Raw genomic sequence first — 24,241 nt, 5'->3', positions numbered from 1 at the left:
TTTTTTACTACAGAATCAGGAACTTTTAAGCAGGTCAAGGACCTAGGAATTAGATCAGAAGCCCTGCACCTAATAGAAAAAAAAGTAGGCCCAAATCTTCAACTTCCTGAACAAGACTCCTAAAGCACAGAAATAAAACAAAACTAAGAATCAATAAATGGGATGGATTCAAACTGAAAAGCTTTTTTGTCATCTAAAGAAACAATCAGTAAGGTGAAGAGAGAGCCTACAGAATGGGAGCAAATTTTTACCATGTGCACATCAGATAGAGCACTAATCTATATATATGAGATATATATGCATGAGAAACCCAATTTAGCAAAGAGGATTTATAAAGAACTCAAAAAATGGAACACCAAAAAACCCCAAATAACCCAAACAATAAATGGGTGAAGGAGCTGAATGGACACTTCTCAGAAGATATACAATCAATTAACAAATATATGAAAAAAATGTTCAACATCTCTAGCAATTAGAGAAATGCAAATCAAAACTAAGATTTCATCTCACTTCAGTCAGAATGGCATAAGAATACAAACAACAAGTGTTGGTGAGGATGTGGGGAAAAGGCTCACTCTTAAATTGCTGGTGGGACTAAAAATTGATGCAACCAATCTGGAAAGCAGTATGGAGATTCCTTAGAAAACTTGGAATGGAACCACCATTTGACCCAGCTATCCCTCTCCTCAATTTATACCCAAAGGATTTAAAAACAACACTACAGGGACACAGCTACATCAATGTTTATAGCAGCTCAATTCACAATAGCTAAACTGTGGAACAAACCTAGATGCCCTTCAGTAGATGAATGGATAAAGAAACTGTGGTATGTATACACAATGGAACATTACTCAGTATCAAAAGAGAATAAAATCATGGCATTTGCAGGTAAATGGATGGAGTTGGAGAATACCATGCTAAGTGAAGTGAGCCAATCCCCAAAAACCAAAGGCCAAATGTTTTCTCTGATACATAATGGGGGGCGGGGAGCATGGGAGAAATGGAGGAACTTTGGCTAGGGCAAAGGGGAAGGAGAGAAAGGGAAGGGGCACCGGGATAGGAAAGATGGTGGAATGAGATGGACATCATTACCCTAGGTACATATATGAACACATGAATGGTGTGACTCTACTTTGTGTACAACCAGAGAAATGAAAAATTGTGCTTCATATGTGTACTATGAAATGGAATGCATTCTGCTTCATGTATAACAAATTAGAACAAATAAATAAATAAATAAATTTAAAAAACAGAAGGGTGTCAGGGCAGGGAGGAAAGAACAGTGGGGGAGGTTTGGGAAGTATAATTAATTAAAATCTGCTTTTATGAATATATAAATATGCCCAAATTAGTGGGTTCACTAATCTGTATAAATATGTACCAATAAAAAGTTATAAGTTTAATATTTTAAAATATATTTATCATAGGTTTTCAAATACTTATTTTAGAGTATTAAATATGGGTTCTTGAAGTATTACAGAAGAGATTACTCAAAGGAAGTTATGAAGTAAATCATATACAAAAAAAATTCAGAAACTTTTGATATCTGGGAGGTACAGAATGACACTTCTACCCTTTCCCCACATTTCATTGACAGCAAGACAGAAATGATTGTTCTGGGACTAATGTCATCCAGGTCTGTGTCTCTTTCTCTCCCCCTCCCCACCTCCTCCTGTTTCTTTCCCTCCCTCTCCCCACAGGCCTGTACTCCAGTGGCTGGACCTATGGGCCTCTATCTACTCCTCTCCTACTGAAAGGGTAAGTGCTCTTTCCAGGGACAGGAGTTTTGCTTGTTTGGTGCTGGGGATTGGTCCCAGGGCCTTGTGCACGCTAAGAAAGTGTTCTATTGCTTAGGAATAGAAATTTGAAATTCCCTACAGCAGGAAATCTGAAATGCTCTATTTCAGGCATAAGAATTCAAAATCTCCGTTTCTCTCGGAATCTACCACATTCTCTAATGTACCTTTACTATCAACAAATTAAAAAAACTCTATTTTTACTTCCTACATTAATTTTGTTTTTATTTGTTAATTGCTTCAGAATCTGGAGGGGAAGGAGATGGAGGGACTTGGCTTCTGAAGACCTTTGACAAATAACAAAAGGCAAGACCCTTTCATGCTTGGCTTCTTAGGTAGGTGTGAGGGGCGTGGGATCAGTGGGTGAGCTGGGTCTGGTGAAGAATAGGAATTCCTTCTGACGTCCAACACAGCAGAGACAAGAGGTGGCAATGTGTAATTTTTCATAATTGAATTTTGTGGGTAAAAGTGGGAAAAGAAAACAGAATGTACTTTGAGAACCACAATGTCCTGTATGTTTTGGAACAATAGGTACATAGTGCCTATGGCAGAGTGACATTGGAGAATAAGAACAGGGAAATAATAAACCAAGCGTTTAAATTCTAAAAGGCTAAACAAACATCCTGGGTACTGAGTGGCTTTCTTTGTGGGCATAAACCCCGTACATTTTGGTATCTAGATTACCAAATTTACCAAATCATGGGTTTTGTTGTGTAAAGCAGAGGCACTGCTTTTCAGAACAGCCTGGGCCCCATTCATCTGCTGGACTCCCTGTCTGGACACACTGCTCAGATTAAGTTGTCTAATTCTAACCTTATCTCTGCAAAATGACCTGGGAAACTAGAAAAATCTGTGAACAGGGGAAAAGATAACTAATTTCCTCTGCAGTAAAGAAATTGTGTAAAATACATTCAACACATGAAGGGTACAGTCCTCTCTCAGTCCTCTCAGGGGACTCGTTCCAGTCCCCTCTGTGGGCAGTAAAATCTGAGGATGCTCAAGTTTTTCATATAAAATGTCACAGCATTTGCATACAACCTACACCTTACTTTAAATATACTTTAAATCATCCCTAGATTACTTATAATGTCTAATACAATTTAATGGTTTTTGTTCTGTATTGTTTAGAGAATAATGGCAGGATATAATTTTTGGTACAGACACGATTTTCCCCCCAGTATTTTTGCATCATGGTTGTTTGAATCCTCTGATGTAGAACCAATGGAAAAGAAGGGCTGACTGTATTTCCTTAGCATGCAGATGTCAAGTGGCTCTACCATGGGTCACAAAAGCTCCAAAGTCTGTCAATTCTGAGGAGAAGGAAAGGTTACTGCTGCTTTTACAAGGTATTCCTTTATCTCCAGTTCCATCTGTCATTAAGTCAAAATGTATTAAACATGTTCCGATTCAAGCACTGTAGTGTTAAATATTTGCGGGAAAATACAAAAGCAATACATGAAACATATTGTGAAGCAATCGGCTTATTGGGACATATAGTCAATTGCTAAATGGTGCACAGAGTTTTTAAAAGAGCAAGATCAGTGATCTGAGGAGACAGACACAAAGGAAGAGAATTTTGATAGAAAAGAGGCAGTTGAACTGAGAACACCTGGATTCACATCTGAGTCTTACTGTTCATAAGATATAGAATTCTGGACAAGTGACTTCTCTTTTCAGAGCTTTGGCTTCACCATCTGTAAAATGGGCATATTGCCTCCAGGGAGAGAAGAATCACAGGGTCCCTCCTGTTGTAATCACTCAACTCTGTGGAATGGCAATGGCCCATGAGAATAGGGGCAAGAGACTGAATAGAAGCAGAAAAGTGGGGATTAGAGTGGGTCAGAGACAGAATGGTGCATCCTGGGAAATGACGAGAAATAAGAATGCTGGCAGAAGGCTCTGGAAACAGCAGAGCAATTCAAACTTGGTAAGAGAGGCAACAAGGAGCCACTAAAGAGCCCTGGCAATGGCAAAATTGTTAACAGTGGTGATTTATGAACAAGTTGTATAAGACAAAAGGAAAAGGGTAGACAGGAGAAAGGGAGGTGAGTCAGGACTGGACTAGCTATTTTCAACTTCCATATGTTTCATTTTCCTCTTCCTCATGAGTATAATCAGTGCACCACATATCAGGGATTTTATACTTATAAAGTACTTAAGCAAACTGTTGCACTTTGAACTTGTAAACTTTGGGATATCCTAATAAAGTGCAGATGAGAAAACTATAAATTCAGAGTCAAAGAATTAACCTACTATCACCTAACTGGTGAATGACAGGAAGTGGGTTTGAATCCTGACTCTCATCCTTGGGCTTCAGAAGTGGGGAGCTGCCCGGGGTCAGAAAAGTGTCTGCTGGAATAATTTGTATTGTCACATGACTGTCAAGTCCAGAAATAAGTAAGGGTTAGAATAAGACCATGGGCTTCAAGTCAGGGAGCTCAAGGGACTGTACTTTTTCTCTTTCTTTAAATCTTGGGAAGTCATTTGACCTTTTAAAGCCTTAGTTTCTTTGTGGGACAGAAAATCCCTTTCCCCTGACTTCATGTTCTATGTGGAACATCCAGTGGAGGAAGAATTGGAGTCTCTCTTGCGTCCTCGTTGCACTTCTTCCAGGTGAAGGGGGAGCCCTGACCTGACTCGTGGATTGAGGAGGAGGAGCTGAGCAGGCTTTCTCTCTTCTCTGCTAAGTAACAAGTTTAACAGAGGCAGGGCAGATCCCTGGGAGAGGGTCCCTGCCATCTGGGTGGTGACATCTAAAGCTGTGATGTCTTCACTAGCCTAATGGTGATCAGTTCCTAAAGCTGCCCTTTTGATTGATATTGCTTGAAGCTCTGGAAGGAAAAAAACCAGCAACACTCTTTGGTAACAATGAAGCTGATATCCAACCTTACAAAGTTACTACAGACATTAAAGGCAATATATACGAAGTGCCTGGCAAATAGAAGGAAAAAACGCAACAATTATTATTGTGTGCACGAATTTTCCTAACCAGAAATAAATCAAAGTCACTCCTTCATTTCTAGAAATGTTGGGTCAGAACTTTCCACTGTTTGTTAGTCAGATTTCATTAAAACAATAGAAAGAAACAATTCAAATTTTTCTCTTTGGTCTCAGCTGCAAGAGTGAGATGATAAAGAACCATCACTGAAAATATGGCAATAATTCACAAATACATGGCCCCACTGCTGTGTGTCTGAGGCTCTACCACCTCAGAAGTCAACCTGTGGCCAATGTTGCTATTCTGCCACCTGCAAGAGAAAGTATGACTGGGGTGCCAAGGCTGAAAGATGACATACCACCTGCACTGGCAGAATGAGGGTCTTAGGAATACAATAACCACAGATTCACCTGGGGATTCTGTGAGCGAACACCACCTAAGCCCAGGAGGGCAGCAGTTGCCCCAGCCAGCTCATCTTAAAAAATTTAATAATCAGTTATGTAAGAAATGTTTTACATTTTTTTAAAATTTAGGTTTTAGTACTTGGTAGCAAGTATTGCTAAAAAATGAATGAATCATGAACAAAAAGATTTCATTATTCTGATTTCGGAGAGGGGAGTGGTTAGTTACTCTAAGAAAAACGTAACTTGATTTTTATAAGCAAGTCCATAAAAACAAAAATTCTGATCACTCCCCCCCCCCTTGGGGGAAAAAGTAGGGAATCCTTTTTCAAAGTTCTTTCCAAATAACCTTAATTCTTCCTCAAAACTATAAGTAGCACATTGGGATGACAACAACCAGCTAGACAACCTTTATATTCTCACTGAGGTCACCACATTTGGAAGAAATGAGTCATGGGGATGTGGGGTGGGCAAAGGGATTCCTTTTAGCAGTTAGAGATTAGTAAAGCTCTTTTTATAGATAATCTACAACCTGAGTATAAAATCATTTTGAGATCCAATTTTGGCAAAGGTAAGTAAACACATATTTGCACAAACAGCGCCTAAGAATAAACTCTCATCCTAGGGCTCACTCAGGTGCACATTTGAGATTTTTTTGGGGGGCAGGTACCAAGGATTGAACTCAGGGGCACTGGACCACCGAGCCACATCCTCAGCCCTATTTTGTATTTTTATTTAGAGACAGGGTCTCACTGAGTTGCTTAGCACTTTGCTTTTGCTGAGGCTGGCTTTGAACTCCTGATCCTCCTGCCTCAGCCTCCCAACCTGCTGGGATTATAGGCGTGCACCACCACACCCAGCCATTTATTGGAGTTTTAACAAACACGTAGCTAATTATCAAATGGCTTTGCCTCCGTGAGTGTTACAAACCCTTCCTTACCCTGGATCCCAACACACACATACCCCCCTGATTTTAGAGCTACCGTCTGTTCCTGGATTCCAACCGGCAGCAAAGAAGTGCCACTAAATGATTAGCAAACATTTTGAGCGCATCCTGAGTGCAGGACTCCGTGTTGAGCCCCGTGGGCAGAGTGGGTGTCACCCTCCCACGCTCCCCTACCTCTTTCATGATCTTGATGGCTTCCACGCGGTGCTGGGGTGGTGGATACAGCAGCACGCGGTGGTAGAGGGACTGGAGCACGGGCTTCATGGAGTCCATCGACCCCACCAGCCGAACCAGCTCAGCGGCGAGGTAATAGATGGTGCGAGCCACTGGTCCGCTGAGGGCTGGCGCTGTGCAGGAGCAGCCCGAGCCCCGGCCATGGTCAGAAACAGCAGGGGCAGCGGAGTCCGGCTCAACGCTGGCGCTGGTGCTGCTGCTGTGCGCAGAGGTGATGGTTTTGTCATGAATGGGGTTCCCCAGGATGACGATGAGGGCGGGGCAGAGGTTCTTCCTGGGAGGAAAGATAAATTTCACTGGGAGCCACACAATAAAATGTGCCTACCACACTGGGGCAACGCCGGCGCCACAGAAGTGCCCAGGATGCGCTGAGCTCTGTACTGCGCCTTTGTTGGACTACCTTCTGTCCTAGATTTCCAAGTCTCCCCATCCCTTTTCAGTGTATCAATAATATTTTTCCTCATTTCTTGGGCTAAGGTTAACTAAATAAAAGTATCCAGAAAAACGTTAAGAAACTATCTTATGTGAAGAAATAGGCTCAAAATGTTAAAAAACTGTAAAGTTTCACTTTTACTATAAATAACAATTATTTGATTTAAGAAGTTAATTTGAAATCCCATATTAACATCTATCATGCAGCTCTCTCCCTGTCAATAAGCCCAGAGACCCAGAACAACCAGTTGGCTGCCTGTAGAGCCTGTCACTTCTAGAAATCTCTGATTTTTAAGTAGGTGACTGGTTTTCAGGTTGAGAGAAGAATGTACTAGAGTACAGTTCAAAATCTCTTCCCTGCATTGGTTTCTGGTGCATTTATAGGCTTTTATAACAAACTGAGAACCCACAAAAATCTCTTGGGGCCTCTCTTCATGATCCTACTATGTAAACAAAATGTAAGAGGGCCTCAGAAGCATATTTTGTTATAATAATCATCATTTTCTCTCTGAATTTTGTTCTGATGCATGTAAGTGCAATTCCTGCACTTTCCTTACAAGACTTTTTTGAAACCCCTGGTAGGTCACAGGCACGGTGGAAAGGGGCTGGGAACGCAGCTGCAAGGCACCCCTGGGCTGGCGTGGGGTACGTAGGAGTAGGTGCTTACCAGATGAGATCAGTGAAGCCCCTGTGCAGGTGCATGGAAGGGGAGGAGCTGCTGAGCACGGATAGAATGCACTCCAGGTACAGAAGCTGCAGCTGCTGGCTGTCACTGGGGAAGAGCAAGACCAACACACAAATGCAGACACAATACAAGGCAGAATTAAAGTGCAGGTGCTATAGAAAAACACTTTAAAAATGTTAGGTATCACTGAAGCACAAATTTGGGGTGGGAGCAGTGGTTAATATTATGGGTTGCATTGTGTCCTTTCTCTGCCAAAATCACAGGCTGAAGTCTCACTCCCCAGTACTTCAGGATGTGATCTACTTAGAAAAAAAGTCTTTATAGAGGTAAGCAAGTTAAAATGAGGTTGTTAGCATAGTCCCTAAGTCAACATGCCATTGTCCTGAAAAAACACAGGAATTTGGACACAGAGGTGTGCATAGAGGCAGGTTAATGTGAAGAGACACAGGGAGAAGATGACCTTCAGTAAGCCAAGGAGATAGCTGGGAACAGCCCTCAGAAGAAACCAACCCTGGTGACACCTTGATCTTGGACTTGCAGTCTCCAGAACTGTGAGAAAACAAATTTCTCTTATTTAAAGGATCCAGTTTTTGTACTTTATTACGACAGTGCTAACAAAGTAATACAGTTAGGCTGATTTGTTTAAATTAAGATTCACATTATAGAATAGTTTTTGGTAGATTTTTGTAAAAATTGAGCATGAAACATAGTTATACCTTACCCACCCCTCACACATGGTCTATCCTACTCTTAGATCTTATATTAGTATAATACATTTACTACAATTAATAAACAAAATTATCATATTAATAAAAATCTACAGTTTATGCTAGATATGTTAATTTTGTTTAATTGTCTAAATGTTTCAAGAAAACCTTTACCACATTATCCTTTAATTGGTCTACACTTTCCTATTCACATTTGACCCTCCTTATTTATAGAGGAAACATTGTTTTTCAATGCAGAAATTATTTTCCCTCAAATTATTATTATAGGGTTTCTCGGTAGATGCAGACAAAAAAATCAGACAACTTTATGGGAAGGAAGCATACTCTTATATATGCAGACTTTTTTTTCTCTCCAGCCCACTAGAAAGTATTAAAATCCCAGTAGGTGGTAAGAGAGACCGATAGTGGTGAGAAATTTTTTAATTTTCAAGGACACATTTACTACGCATACATATCCTTTAAAGATGATCCATGTAGGAGGCTTTTTGGAATAAAATATTCAAAAAAGGAGACATCTGTTGAAAAAATATTTTTAGTTTACCTCTTTTTTCCTAACTTAAAATAAGCAAATGTTAAAAGAAAGCCTAGGGTTTTCAACAGTTCAAACAACTCCCAGCAGAAGTAGATAGAAGGGAAAGTCAAGACTCCCGACAGGCCAACTAGAAATTTAAGGAGGCAGGGAGAGAAGAAAAGCTGACTATCCCAAAGTCCAGAAACTTACATTCGTATACCTGCCAAGATGAGGAAGATCCTGCAATTGAAAGATGAAGGACAGGAAGATAGAGGCTGGGTGGGGTCGGGGGAGGATCCCTCATTTGAATGCTACACTAAATTCCCTAAAATTGACATTGCATTCTAAAACTTGTTGGTAAGCTACAGCACAGGGGAAAAATCCTTCCCAGGGCCTGGAAATCAAAAAAATGCTTTTACATTTGAAAAGGGTTATAAAACCAAACAAAATCAAACAGGAGACAGATAGTATGTGGTTCTTTACAAAAGTTTGCTGACTCATATTTTAAAAAGATATCCTTCATCCAAAAAACTGCACAATGGTTAAAATAATGCCATTATCTGGAAATTGGAATGTCACCTATATGTGGATATACTCTACCAGACCGGATGGAAGGGAGATGGGTCAGGACTGAGACCCCATAAAAAATTATTACTATTATTTGTCAAGAGGAAAGTTATAGGTGGAGAAGAGTAAGAAAGGCAAGAAATAACTAGCCATTTGTGGGCCAGGTAAGTGCCTCCTGTTTCTAGGTTCCTCTTCCTATAAGTATTCCTATACTTTTGAACAAGACATAGTTCCTGCCCTGGAACGGCATGTTCTTTATTCTTAGGGAATAAGACAGAAATATAAGTAGATCAAGTACTAATGGGAAGTGCTGTAAAAGAGTAATTTAATACAACTATGAGACCCTCTAGGAGGGGCTCTTCCTTAGAAAAATCCAGAAAGAACTTCCACAAGAAATGGAATCTTAAATGGAGACCTGAAGTTCAAGGAGGAGCCTGTCACATGGATGAGTTGGGGAGTGGGTGGGTGTGAAGGCAGGGAAGGAGGAGGAAGAAATTTGGACTAAGAGGTGTTTGGCTGAAACACAGGACATGAAGATGGTGTAGTCAAGAGGCAGGCTGGAGAAGTGGGCAGGGGCCAGAGGGGATGGGTCACACGGATCATGCTAAGATGCATGGACTTCATTCTGCATAGGAGAGTGACAAGTGGGATTTTTGTTTTAGAATGTTCATTCTGGATGCTTTAGCATGAACAGATTGGAGAGGGCAAAACAGGAGGATCACAATATCAACCCCACGTTGCACTGGAAAAAATCAGTTCTGGAAAGATGGCCTTTGCTGTAGTCCATTACTAGGAAAAATAGTTATTAAATGCCCTGATGCAATCTTTCTCAAACTGTCAGTCTAACATCGGAAAACTAAAATAACTATAGAAAAATAAGTTCTCAGTTTCTGAAATCATCAGAAATGTTTAGAGAAAAGCTATAGTCAAGGTTCCTGTAAGTAAAGTGTGTAAAGTGTGTCACAGTGAATATCTCAGTCCCGAGGCATCAGCTGGGCTGACAGGGAATGCATCACCAAGGTAACTGGCCCAGAGGTCTCCTTGGAGACTGCACAGGACAGCTTTTCTGTGGGCTGCAGCAGTCTGGAGGATGGGCGTGGCCTTGCATGAGTCATGCCATTAAGAGAGCTCTTTAAAATGTAAGCACCTTCCACCAATGACCCTCACTGGACAGATAAAAGATGGGTGCCTTTCAGACTTGCACAGCTGTAGACAAATATGTGGCATGTGCAAGATCAAAAATAATCTAGCGTCCAGCAGGGCAACATGTTTGGGATCTCAGGAGTTCTTAGAATTCTTTTTAAAAACCATTTGACTCTGCCCTCCTTAAATCGGGATTTGTTTTTAGTTTGATAAAGGAGAAAGGGCATCGAATAATTGTGTAAGGAGTTGAATGGAGTTTGAAAAAATGACACACCCCTTAGGCTGCCCTCATTGATTTCAAGACTGTTCTGCTATAGACTCATGCCTGACACTCTGCGCCAGGAGGAGAGGGAGGCTGGGACAGGGTGGCAGTGACAGACAGGCAGAGAATGAATAAATATTACTCTAAGCCCAATTATCCTTCCAAAAATTATTGGATTTAAGCAGGATCATGTAACTCATCTTGCCTAATATAGAACTCTATTAATACCACATCTCCAAGGCACACGGGTGAGTTGTGTCGTGTACCTTAATATATTTTCTGAATATTGCTGAGAGATTGAGCATATCAAGGATATATTCCCCTACCAAGGCAAAGCCCTATGAAATGTATGGGCACTGATTTTGGAAATGGTTGTTGGGAGGTACTGATGGTTGTGAGGTATTAGAGAAGGAACCTATTTAGAAGGTAGAGGAGGCATCAAGTTCTCATAATAGAAATAAAGGAACTAAGGTAGTAAAATCAGAAGGAACCATGCAGATAAGAGCACTTAAGGAGAAAGAATAGAATACCGGGTACAAGGGCCTGGCATGACCAGACCAGTGGATTTAGAGGCTTTCTGTCTCAGCTATACTAAGCACACTGTGTTGAGCTTCTTTAGCAATGCCCCTACACACCCAAATAGTGAGGACTCATGATGAGAAAGACCAACATCAAACAAAGCAAATGAGTTCTGGAGGCAAAATTATGACCAGGGGAACTGCATCAAAATAACCAGTCAAGACTATGAAAATCCTATCAAAACCATCAGGCTCTTTTCCAGTGTGCATAAAGTCACCTTTGACCCAGTATTCAGTGAGAACCCCTAGAAAGTACATATGCATCACAAGAATTATTTTTCTCATTTAATGCCTATTCTCTTTTTTTAAAAAATAATTTTTTAATGATTTTTTTTTTGAGAGAGAGAGAGTTTTTTTAATATTTATTTTTTAGTTTTCGGCGGACACAACATCTTTGTTTGTATGTGGTGCTGAGGATCAAACCTGGGCCGCATGCATGCCAGGTGAGCGCGCTACCGCTTGAGCCACATCCCCAGCCCCTTAATGCGTATTCTCAAGTCATGGGGTTAAGAACTGTTTTCAGTAACCAACAGAAATCCATGAACTTTGATTTCTTGTGCGTATGTACGTGCACACACACAATGCATTTTCCTAACAAATGACAGTCAAATTTTTATTCCAAAGAGCTCAAGGCTCCTAACTGCACCCAAAGCTAGAATTAGCAACCAACAGCTCTAAAAGCAAACAAACCAGTTTAGAAACAAAATGTATCAAATATATTTTGATATTTATATAGTGTCTAGCATATTTGCTATATAATTTTATAAAAGACACTATATAATTTTAAAAATTCCACTTGTTAAGTGGAACACTTCCTTAAAGAGATCAAATATAAATGCCTATAACAATTACAAAACAGGCTTAGTTGAACTGTCCTGGGTAAACCAGGTGATCTTGCCCCCAGATTGGGGGAGGTATCCCTGAAGCCATTCAGGTTTAAAGAATCACAAATTTAATGCCAAGCACTTACTGGACCTAGGTGAGGATTCTTTTCCAACCAATGAGCAATGGTACATCTTAAGTCTACCATTTATAGAGATACAGGCTCATTCTGACTTATTCTGAAGGCTAAGTGTTAATTTTATACAACTTAAAAATTTCAGTTTTTTCCCAGAAAAAAAAAAGTTTAGCTTATTAGTTTCCCTTTGCTCTCTGTCTTATCTTCTGACAATGCTAAGACCTAGGGAGGGGTCTTGACAGCTGGCTACTACCTAGCTGCTGCCAGTTGGCTGAGGAGCTCTCCTGAGGAACAAAGACCATGCTAAAGAATGTCCACATCAGATGAGGACCCCGCACAGCTGTGACAGAACACACAGGGTGGAAGCCTGTCAACAACCTGTCTGAACCAGGGTTAAAAAGGAGGGAGTTCTACACAACCACAAAGTGACCAAGTGTCCCCACCCCTGTGAGTGATGTGTACCTCTTCTCTAGTGACAACTCTAGCTCCAACCTGTTCCCCTCATGCATTAGATAGAAGCTCAGGTTTCCAATGCTAGAATGGACCTGACTTTCTGAAATCACTCAATCCTTGAACATAACTCTCAATTCTTTTTACCTGCTCCAACATCACCTAATTCAAGCTCAAATCCTATCATGATTCCTCTGAACATCCTTTTACTTGAAGCTCCTTAGTTTCCCACAGCGTATAGACCCTCTCACTATAATGAGTTAATAAGCCCAGCTTTTGTTCACTTCTGTTCCTAGTAATCTTTGTCTGATGGATACTGACTATCCATCTGTTAAGTGAATTTCCTCATTCCGTCTTATAAAAATCCTAAAATATTTTGTACTTCTAATATTATACAGTCATCCCAAGAATAATGTTAATTACTGTATAGAAGACATAAGCTTGGGGTAGTTGAGATCTTTGCCCCAAGTTAAGAACTAATAAGGAGTAGAACAGTGATTTAAACCCAGGTAACCCAAGAAAGATAATGCAGTTGGGCCACCAGTGACCAAACCTCACTCTTGAGTGAGTCCTAGGAGTGAACGTACAAATGGAAACATACCCCAGCTCTGATATAACAGCTGATTCTTCTGTGATGGGTAAGAACTGGACAGGGCTGGGGAGAAGTTAGGACTAGAGGAGATCAAAACCCTGCTTGCTGATGAGTAGAGTGAATATCTAACCCATCGGAGCAGGTCTCTGTTGAGAGTGAGGGAAGATGATTATACTTTTATAGAGCAGGTGCATCCTGAGATGGTTCTCAGAAAATCTGGTGGCAGGGGGATCCTACTGGTGGGTCACTGCAGTTGGTGTCAGAGCCCTCAAATTAGGATGGTAGTCTGAGTGTCAGTTCTATTGTTCCAACTCTCTACAGTCAGGAAAGGTGGGGAACTGAGCAGGGGACAGCAGGACCCTCTGAAATCCTATCTGCTGTTAGGCTCATTCCTCCAGAAGGGGAGACAGTCCAGACCTGCCTCCTGGGTAGGGTCTGGGGGTGGGAGAAACTTGAGGGGGGAGGGTGGGAAACAAGTGAAATGCCATTTCTTTTTGGTTTATACTGTCCGTGAATTAAATAGACCTTCCCATTTTGTGTGAATATTTAACGTATACAACATGGTGTTGTATGATACCTGTGTATATTGAGATGGTTCTGCTATGAAACAGATGAGCATATCTATCACCTCAGTTATAGATTTTCCCCTGCTATGGCAAGAGCATCTCTAATCTACTCATTTAGCAAAGATCCTGAATAAATACACTGTTGACAACTATAGTCCTCATGTTGCACATCAGGTCATTTGAATTATTCATCTTACGTATTTGCTACTCTCTCCATTTCTCAACCCCCAAACCTTGTAACCACCGTTTTCTTTTCTGTCTCTATGTATTTGACCTTTAAGTGCCTGATGTAAAGAGAGTTTCATTTAGTTAAAGTAGGCAGGCAACTTAGAGTAGCAACGGATAAATCGATACAGAAACCATTTGACAACAACTCTTAAGAGCACTTCTAAGCTTAGCTTTAAAGTAATCCTGAGTCTGAAAAACAAAACAAAAACAAAAACAAAAATTTCTGCAACATTTTTAGCAAAGTGAAAGACTTCATTCATGTCTGCAACTAATCCAGTCTCCAAATCATTACCATATTTAAAATTCTACAAAATTCTATAAATAAAATTATCAAATGTCCTAGTTACCAGTAAATGATAGTTTAATGTGTCTTTCGTAATTCAAAGGGCACTTCAGAATCTTTTCTTGTAGTAAAATTTTGCAATCACCATATAGGTAGCTGGTGGAGTCTTTTCAACACACCTTGGAAAGTCTGGCTGTTTTATAATTTGGCTACAACCGGATGCAGAAGTTGTCTTAACTTACTGCATGGAGAGTTAGCAGGAGACATGGCCTAAGTGAATTAATACCATTGATTAAACTGGTATGTAACTAACTGAGATTATATAAAGTCAGAGTAACATGCCCTTTTTTAAAGCTAGGCATATGAGCTCACAGGCTTAGGTACAGTTAAAAGAAGAAATAGAGAAAGTCCACATGATCCAACCCTGTTATTCAACAGAGGAAGAAAGTGCAGCACAGTTCAATGAGAAGAGTCATTCACAGTCACACAGCAGGGCTATGCCCGAGGTACCAGCAGCCCCCACATCAGCCAGCTCTTAGCCCTATATCTGCTCCACTCAGCTCCAGGCACCAGGGATTAACTCCTCTTTGCGAGATGTTGTTTTCCCATTTTCACTTCAGAAAATTATACCCTTTGGTAATGGTATTTGACATTTTGGGATTGCCTGAGGTCTTTGAATACATTTCTCAGGAATGACAGGTGTATCCCAGTGGGAGGGAATTACTGTCCCTATAATCTGAAATTTTAAGTGATGCTGTAGACAGACAATATTTCAGAAATAGACCATTGGTGGATAAGAGTGACAGCAGAAAAGCACTTACTTTATGGAGGCTTGTAACTTCTCACACAGGACAGTGAGGACAGAGACCACATCATCACAGAGGGCCTCTACTGTTGACCCTTCAAAACAGAGGAGGTTACAGACATTAGTCACCACTGGGGCCACTGGCAGCCCTCTCAATGCTCCTTCCCATCCTTTGCCTCTGATGTTTTTGGGGGACTGAGAAGATGGTTTGCAGATGTGGAGCCTTCCTTAGGCTCCCAAGACAATCACAAAAAGAATGAAATGTCGTCCTCCCTTTTTAAAGTGAAACAAACAAAAGATAGTCCAGGAAGAAAATAATAAACTGTTTCCTATTATAAATAAAATTCATTCCCACTTAATGAAAGGATGTTTGGTGAATTTGAGAAACAACACAACTGATAATGATTTTCTCAATATTTAGACCACTGGGCTATCTACAAATCCCTCATTCTGATTTCTTGAATTTCTGGGTCTTTGAGGCAGAGCTGAATTGCATCCCAGAGAGACAAAATATGGAAGCATGGAGAAAAAAGACAGGCATTTGGAACTAGAAACCAGGCATGGGTGTGTGTGTGTGTGTGGGGGGGCAAATAATTCAATCACCACCTTCACCTTCTGTAACTATTTGTCCAGCATCTGGAGGGCACATGGTCTTTGTTGGTAATGGAGTAACCGGTAATATCAGAAAAATAACTTTTCCCTCCAGACATATTCTAATTTCCAGAAACTAGAATTAAAACTCCCACAGAAGCACTGAGTGAAAAAAAGGCTGGAATTTGGAATCTGTTCAAGCACAGGTTCACAACTTGCTGATTGTATAAGCCTGGAAAGCTTTGGTTTTCCTTAGGGCAAATGAGATAAATAACACAGATTGCACAGACTGGTTGGGCAAAGTGAAATAATAAGTGGAAGCATTTGTTTACAACAACAGCAGCCTGTAAAGATCTATACCAAGGTGGCAAAGCATCTGGTGGACGTAAATATGAATGAAGGACCATGATGTCAACAACATGATGGAGAGAACAATGTCAAGAGTGTAAGAGAGAAAGAAAGAGATGGAGGGGGGCAGGGGAAAGAGAAACAAGTGGCTGATCTTCAAAATTTAAGACCTCAAATGTAGGAAAGAAAGTAATAAATCATAAGGTATAATGATAAAACAATTTAAAATAAATAAGATTCTTAAGCTCAATTTTAGATAAACTTCAAGTAAGGCCCTCCATTAATTCCTTACAAAAAGAATTTTTAGAGATGTGTCCTTCACCAAAAGGACTTTAAATCCCTTTTCTTTTTTTAAAAAATATTTATTTTTTAGTTTTCGGTGGACATAATATCTTTATTTCATTTATATGTGGTGCTGAGGATCGAACCCAGTGCCCCTTGCATGCCAGGCGAGCCACATCCCCAACCCAAATCCCTTTTCAGCTTATAAAATCGTCCTATGTTAAAGTGAGCTTTCATGAGAATGTAATAGCCAAAAAGAGAGGAAAGGACAGGTGGAGAATCTTGTGGCCTATCACACTGAGAGCTTCAAAAGCAAAAAAGATGCTAAAACATTTTCTGGAACACAGTCCAAGAGCATGGCATGATGGGAAAAAACTGCACCTCTGTGATGCTTCAGAGAAAACGACTTAAAGAATTTCTCATTCTCATTTCCCCCATTTCCATTTTTTTCTCCTAATTATGGCATTTAGCTGTTTTTCTCTCTCCCTTTCATTCCCTCCCTTTCTCATTTTCCCCACCCCCACCCTATTATTAACTGGTAAAAAATATAAAAGAACAGCATATTTTCCCAACATTTTTAATATTACTGAATAAAATCTAAAATAAAACCTATAAAGTTTTAATTAGATGGTTTGAAGTGTTCCACATCTCAGAATGTCAAAGCCATTTTTAACAATTGAATTACTTGTCAATTATCTGTATACCTCCATTTTTTTATTTCTTTTCCTGTGGCTCAGTCAGAATAAAAGTTTCTTAACTTGATTTCATCTGTAACTTAAACTGGGCTGTCTGCAAGACTCCCTGTATGATGACTCATTTTTCATGTCAATAAATTGGTATTTGACAAATATAATTCTAGTGCCATAACAATGTATGTCAACCAGGTTTTTATAATCCTCTAACAAAATTTTATTTTAGCAATTAAGCCTGGCTTCATGGAGAGCAGAATAAAAAAACAAAACAAACAAACAGGCAAAAAAAACAGCCTTCAAGTAGGAGGTTTGTAAAGAGTTAATTTCCCTCATACAGTTGAAACAGAATAGGTGCAGTTGGCATAGAGTGCAAGAACAGAAGGAAGACAGCAGCTGATTAAATAATACCTCATGAGGCACAGCTAAGCAGAACCTCCAGGGAGAATGGTAAAGTAACCTGAGAGGCACTCATCTTTACACCCCCAACACCAGGCACACAGTAGGTGTTCTCACATCCACTTTTTAAGCTGAACTAGTAAAAACTAAATTTGATACCTTGACTCCTGAATTGTTGTGGGACATCTGGATTTTCAATTATCTAGGGAGGGAGAAACACACAATTATGAGATTTAAGCAAGAAAAATCCTCTTAGACAATGGAAAAAACTAGGAAACACAATGGCGTCCTGAGTGCTCTGGGCACAGCTACCTTACCTGGGCTATCATCTGCAGCTTTGCCTACCTGAAGAGGTGAGTTCATCTTTGCCCAGATAATAATTTATCCCAGGGCAATGACACAGATTGCACTCTCCTACACCCTCACAGATATAGACATGTGACATAGTCATAAGAAAAATCAAAATACCAGCCCAAAGATGACCACATCTCAAAAGCACCATCTTCCTATTTAATGGGGAGCATATTTTTTCCTTTCCATTTTTTAATTTGTTCTAAATAGTTATTCATGACAGCAGAATTCATTTCAATTCATTGTACACAAATGGAGCACAACTTTTCATTTCTCTGGTTGTACACAATGTAGAGTTATACCATATATGCAGTCATTCATGTACCTAGAGTAATGATATCCATCTCATTCCACCATCTTTCCTGCCCCCATGCCCCTCCCCTCCACTTCCTCCCCTTTGCCCAATCAAAATTCCTCCATTCTTCCCACATACCTCCCCAGGTTAATGGGGAGCATTTTAACTTCCTGTTATCACACTGCCACTCTTGGTTGTTGTTAGGTGGATCCAGAGCTATTAAGGGCAGAGATAGCTCCTTGGATAAACAGGAAGGGAAAGATGCTTACATAGAATGAGACTTCCTTCCCAACACAGAAATTACCTAGTGACCACTGAGCTTAGAACAGGAAGATGTTTCACACTCCCTACCTCTGAGAACCAGGAGATATAAGAAGTTATTTTCATGCCAATTAACCACTAGCCAATGTAAATCATCCATGGCACTGTTGTGTTTGTGTGTTTGTGTGTATGTGTGTGTGTGTGTGTGTGTTTAACTTGTTACAGGCACATATTTTTACTATTTTCCATTCATTAATTTGCAGGAAGCTCACTGCTTCCACTGTACAGCTCAGCACAAGGCTAAACACAAGGTTAGAAAAATGTTTTCTGAGGAGGCACATCCAAGTTACATTCAAGGGTAGAAGAATCCCTAGCCACAAATATTTATATGTGGCAATTTTGGGGATTTTTAAAAAATCAATAATTTGTAATTTAATGAGAATTTTGGTCATCTAAATAATTCAAGAATAAAGAGAGATAAAAAATTAGGATTTCTGAGGATACAAAATCAAAATACAAAGTTGTAATCCATTCTGGGGGTGGAGATAGACATTAGGTTGAAGATGGACTTCATATTAATGCTTTTGCATTCTACATTATTTGTTTTCTTTCCATTGTTTGTAGGTCTTCCTAGATTTGAGGTGCCCCTCGATGTCTTATCAGTGATGCGTCATCATAGGAAGCATATACATTGTTCCCAGGTAATGTTAAGTGTCCCCCAGAAACACACAGCCTCCTCGGAGCAAACCTCACCATTTCCATAGACTTCTCTTCAGTGGCATTGAAAAAATACCCAGTTCTTGGATGGCAAAACTTATATTTCCCTCTCTTAGACATCACAAATGCTTCAAACATTAGCATCCTGAGAACTGCATTTTCTGGGATATGAAATTATATCTCTGAGGAATTGTATGAGTAATAGAAAGAAAATAATGAAAAATACTAAATTTCTACCTAATTTGGGATCTTGCCTCTGGTTGGGGTGAATCTAAATGGCCAAGGATAAGCAGAACCAGATGGCTGAGTAGTCACAAATTATATGCCTAGGACAGAGACATATAACCTCTGTGGTATCAACCAGACTTCCATAACCACACCTGTTACCATTCTTCTGGAAGAGCACTAAGAGCTAAAAGATTGAATTATTTGGCTTGAAACCCAATACAGCCACATGTCTCTTAACAATGAGGTCATTTGCTGAGAAACTCATTGTTAAGCACTTGTTACTGTGAGAACATCACCGAATGCATGTGTGATATAGCCTACTCCACCCCAGGAAGTATGGTGAATTCCATTCCACGTCCAGCCTGTCATTGACTGAAATATCATTGCACGGTGTGAATGTCCTTTCTAAACATTTAAAATTAAGATTTTAAAATGAACTAATGATTTAAAGTATCTTGAAACCATGAAGTTTCTTTCAAATGTTTCATTTAAATCATTAAGATATTGCTAATATTAGAGTATTTTATCATGATGTGGTTGTGTATGAACGTAAGAATTCTCAACAGCTTAGATTTCTTTTCATTAAGAACAGTTTTTCTAATATATTTTCTATTTATAGATTTTAAAAAAACACTAATATTCCCAACCACCATATTCAAAATCTTTTGGTAAATTAAATCATTTTTAATAAGGGGAAAACTAAAGTAATATCTCAAGTTAAAACAATTTTTAACAAGAACTTGGGCTTTGGATATAGCAAACATAAAAGAAAATAGTATTTAATTTTTTTAAGACTAATGCCTTTTTTCAAATATTGGCTGCCAGAGTATGCATGAGCTGATAACGTGAACTGGGAGCCCGTCAGGGGACCAGGGCTTTAGTTCTGGTTCTCTTAATGAAAAGCCCACTAATTTTAGATTTCAATTTCAACTCTCTGGGCTTTATCTTTTAAAAACAGTAAAATGAGGAATAAAAGAATTGAACCTGATAATCCCTAAGTTTCCCCTTAACTCCATGATCATCTGACAACTAGAAAACTGAAGTTAAAAATGAGAAATAATTGAAGTTAAGCACAAAGTCTTAATTTCTGTACAATTAATTTCTGAGCTATTTTGGACTGCAACTGAGATTTCCCATTTTAAAAAGTAACTAATACCATTTCAGAACACCTCTTGCAGATCTCAAAATAACTTTTATCTAAGTTATCACTGAGCCAGATTTTAAAACCAAAATGCTCATCCTCCCATCCTCTCACTGACATTCTCAGAAAATAATAGATACAAGAAGCCAATTACATTTACATTTTTCTCTAGAAACTCATTTTAGACAATCTGTTCAAGTTTAGAGCAAGGAGTTCTAGATTAGAGAGGCTTTGACGACAGAGAATACAAGAGCAACTTTACTCTGACAGCCCCAGCAGTGAGGGGAACCTCCTGTCATAACCTCTGAGTTGACAAAGGACCAAATCTATTTGTTATTCTTTCTCTTTTTTTTTTCCTGGGTACCAGAAACTCAGGGGTACTTGACCACTGAGCCACATCCCTAGTCCTTTTTTTTTGTATTTTATTTAGAGGATTTTTTTTTTGTTGTTGTTGTTTTTTAGAATCTGGCTCTGTAATAACTTACATTAAAGTTATTTTGAGATCTGCAAGAGGTGTTCTGAAATGACATTAGTTACTTTTTAAAAAGGGAAATTTCAGTTGCAATCCAAAATAGCTCAGAAATTAATTGTATAGGAATTAAGATTTTGTGCTTAACTTTAATTATTTCTCATTTTTAACTTCAGTTTTCTAGTTGTCAGGCGACCATGGAGTTAAGAGGAAATTTAGAGATTATCCTGTCAAATTCTTTAATTCCTCATTTTAGTGTTTTTAAAAGATAAAGCCAAAGAGATAAAATTGAGATCTAAATTAATGGGCTTACCGCCTTTCCTTTGTTGAGGCTGGCTTTGAACTCAGGATCCTCTTGCCTCGGCCTCCTCAGCTGGTGGGACTACAGGTGTGGGCCACTGTGCCTGGCTGCTATTCATTTTCCATAGTTTCAAATTTACTATCACAATAAACTTTAAAAAATGTTCAATGTAACAGTTTTAAAAGAAAGATAAATTTTTAAAATACTGACTAAACAATTATGGAAACCATAGGGAAAAACAACTTTCAAGACTTTAGGGTCAGGTAGGAAAATTTCTAAACCGTTTAATTCATTTAATGAGTTTTCTTTCAGAACAAGCAGGCCCTTCCTAGTGTTTCCAAAGGAAAGTAACTGTGCAAGGGGGAACCCCAGGTGTGGGACACCCAGCCTGCAGTTACGCACTGAGATGCCACCTAGACCATGATGAACGTGGGGTGCTTCAGGCTTACCGTGTTCTCCTGCCTTTGCCGTAACTGCAAAGTCAAGTCACTCAGCATTTGGCTGAGAGTTGCTCGCACAGCAGTGTTTATACTACGCTGGTGACAGCTGCAGGTGTACGTCTCAATGCACACCTGGGAAAGAAATAAGACAGCACTACATGAGCTCTAGGCATTTGTTCACTATCAACTGTTTTCGGCTTTAACCAGGGAGAATACCAAATCCTTTTTAAATAGAAAGCTTGATTTCAGACTAGTTTTCAATGAAAATAAATGTATATAAAATCTCTGGAAATTTGTTTTAAGCAAATAGAAAAGTCATGTTTCCCTAGGATTGCCATTCTTACATTCTTATTCTTTTGAGCTGCAAATTAGTGAGTTTTACATGAGCTAAATAATTCTATTTATTAATAATTCTATTTGGCTGTAAATTAATCAGGAAAAGCTCCCTTCATGGCCAAACAGAACAGAATTTATCAACTCATGGATTATAAAGCGTGGGTAGAGGACTACTGAAACCTTTTCTCTTTGCTCTGAATGAGTTTGACTTTGGATTGACTCTCTAACTGTGTTCTTCTGGATATTTTATAAAGGTGGAACAGCTCACTGTAAAAATGTTTCCTAGTTACTATGCTGGGTCTCAATGGAGATAACTGTGTTAACTCTAAATACCTGCTGGGAAGCCACAAGACTTCCCTCAGTTTGGTGACTCTTATAATTGATCCCATGCTCTGAGGGAGCTCTGCAGGCTCTGTTCATAGAGTTGTTTAAAAACACTGGTTCTTAATTGGGACATGGGGTTCCAAAGCCAAGGTGACTCTGCCTTCATTTGATGTGGCTCTCAGTCTCTTGCACCTACACTGGCATTTGAAAGCCAGAGGCCAGCTTCTGGAGTGGCATGAGGATCTCTGTGGAAACTCTGTGCCTGATGTCACCTGCCTCTGTTTCCTGTCCTGTATCTGCTGAATGAGAATAACTGGTACGGCCTCTTTGGGCCTCGTGAGTCTGTATAGCTAAGCCCAGGAAGATTCCCTGGTGGTTACTAATGGAGAAATCCCAATTAAAAACAAACAAACAAACAAACAAAAAAACCCCAAAAAACCTTAATTTGATAATGATGATATTGAATGTCATGACTTTTCAGGGTTTTCCTGTTTGTTTTTTTTTTTTTTCTTCTAAATTCTTTTTTGAAGCTATAGGAATGGGCATAAAAATCAAAGCATACTTTAAATTCATCTACTTTTTTTCTCTAAGGTATTCATCCTTGCAATTTCACAAAACATAGCTCAGGATTTAATTTACCTAAATCATTTTTTCTAGGAATAACTCCAAGATTATTTATATTAAAAGTAGAGGTTCTCACCTAAATGGAAAATTTAATGATTGATCACTGAGATAGGAGAGAAACTAAGTGTTAATCTTTACTGCTGCTACTACTTGAGTTATGGGAGTTTTCTGGAAAGCTCATGATAATAAATCTTTTTGTAAATTAACTAGGTAAAAGAAAATATTTTCTTTTTCTTTTTGGTGCTGGGGATCAAACCTAGGGCCTTACACATGCTGGGCAAATGCTATTCCTCTGAGCTACACCCCCAGGTCCAAAGAGTAAGTTTTTTAAAAAAGTTTATCTCTTATAGAGTGTTTAATGTTTCAAAGGTGCATTTGAAACTTAATACTATATTTGGAAGTTGATCTAGATGAATTCATTTTATAGTTAAAAAAGAGAAGTTACACAGTATTTATTTTCATAAAACTATTTGGGACATGTGAAATTTATTTTCTCAAATGATTATGATTATATTGGATCTGAAGGGACGCTAACTTATACAAACATAGAAAAAATGGTGTTTTAATCCCCAAAGGGCTTCTGCTTTGGCATGTGAGGGAATAATTTAAAAACCTTGAAAATACTTCTAAATGAGGGCACTGTTTCCCTCGGACGAAACCAAATTCTACCTAATCTGGAACACTAGTACCATTTGTACCTCCCAATTTAACAGTTTCCTTTATAGCTTACATTTTCCAAGAAATCTTTGTAACTGTTGATCTTTAAGCACTGACATAAATTTAAGGAGAAATTTTAAGCCTTAAAAGCATTGAAGATGAAAGAGCAACTATTTTGAGAGCCCAACTATATACTTAATATAAATTCTCTTGAATACTGAGCCATGCACACTAGACAGTCTTCCTTAAAAAAATACATCAGTCACTTCAGCCCATGTAAGAAAGCACACATGAGGACTCAGACTTTATATAACACAGTGTTATAAAGAAACAAGAACTTGGCAAATGCCAAGCATATTTTTGAGGTTTAATGCCACCACTACAGGGATAACATTGAACATGACTTTGTAGGAGGCATGTTTACTAGCTTGAAAAAATATAATTATCTTAGAAGTTCATTCTGCCTAACTTGGGAATATACATACTGAATATGATAAAGATATATTCTGTTAAATAAAAATCACCGCTTGTTGATAATATCCTATCTGTAGATACTTAGGATGAAGCACATCATCAGCTTTCCTGGAATTTTCTGAAGCAGTTTCTTAAACTTGCTGCAGTAATCACAAATTGGTCAACTAGGAAGGCTCACAGAAATAGAACTTCCATTTGAAACCTGAACGCT

General features: G+C 39.1%; 1 protein-coding gene across 4 annotated transcripts in view; it reads right to left on the bottom strand.

Moving 5' to 3' along the window:
- Window positions 1-24,241, bottom strand: part of Arfgef3 (ARFGEF family member 3) — a 167,730-nt gene that overhangs the window by 74,535 nt on the left and 68,954 nt on the right. For 2 of the 4 annotated variants that reach the window (XM_048798842.1, XM_048798849.1), the window contains 6 exons: window positions 21,625-21,747; window positions 17,572-17,614; window positions 15,120-15,198; window positions 7,943-7,981; window positions 7,415-7,519; window positions 6,256-6,589 (listed from right to left, as the gene is read on the bottom strand). In XM_048798842.1, the coding sequence (XP_048654799.1) occupies window positions 6,256-6,589; window positions 7,415-7,519; window positions 7,943-7,981; window positions 15,120-15,198; window positions 17,572-17,614; window positions 21,625-21,747 (723 nt within the window). Of the gene's footprint in view, window positions 1-6,255; window positions 6,590-7,414; window positions 7,520-7,892; window positions 7,982-15,119; window positions 15,199-17,571; window positions 17,615-21,624; window positions 21,748-24,241 lie in introns of those variants that run through there. The other 2 variants (XM_015501659.2, XM_048798854.1) reach the window with 2 other exon arrangements.

The sequence above is a fragment of the Marmota marmota genome, unplaced genomic scaffold (assembly GCF_001458135.2).
Source record: "Marmota marmota marmota unplaced genomic scaffold, marMar, whole genome shotgun sequence".
NCBI lineage: Eukaryota > Metazoa > Chordata > Mammalia > Rodentia > Sciuridae > Marmota > Marmota marmota.
Note: the sequence above shows the minus strand (reverse complement) of the source record. Positions and strands in the feature narration are given on the sequence as shown.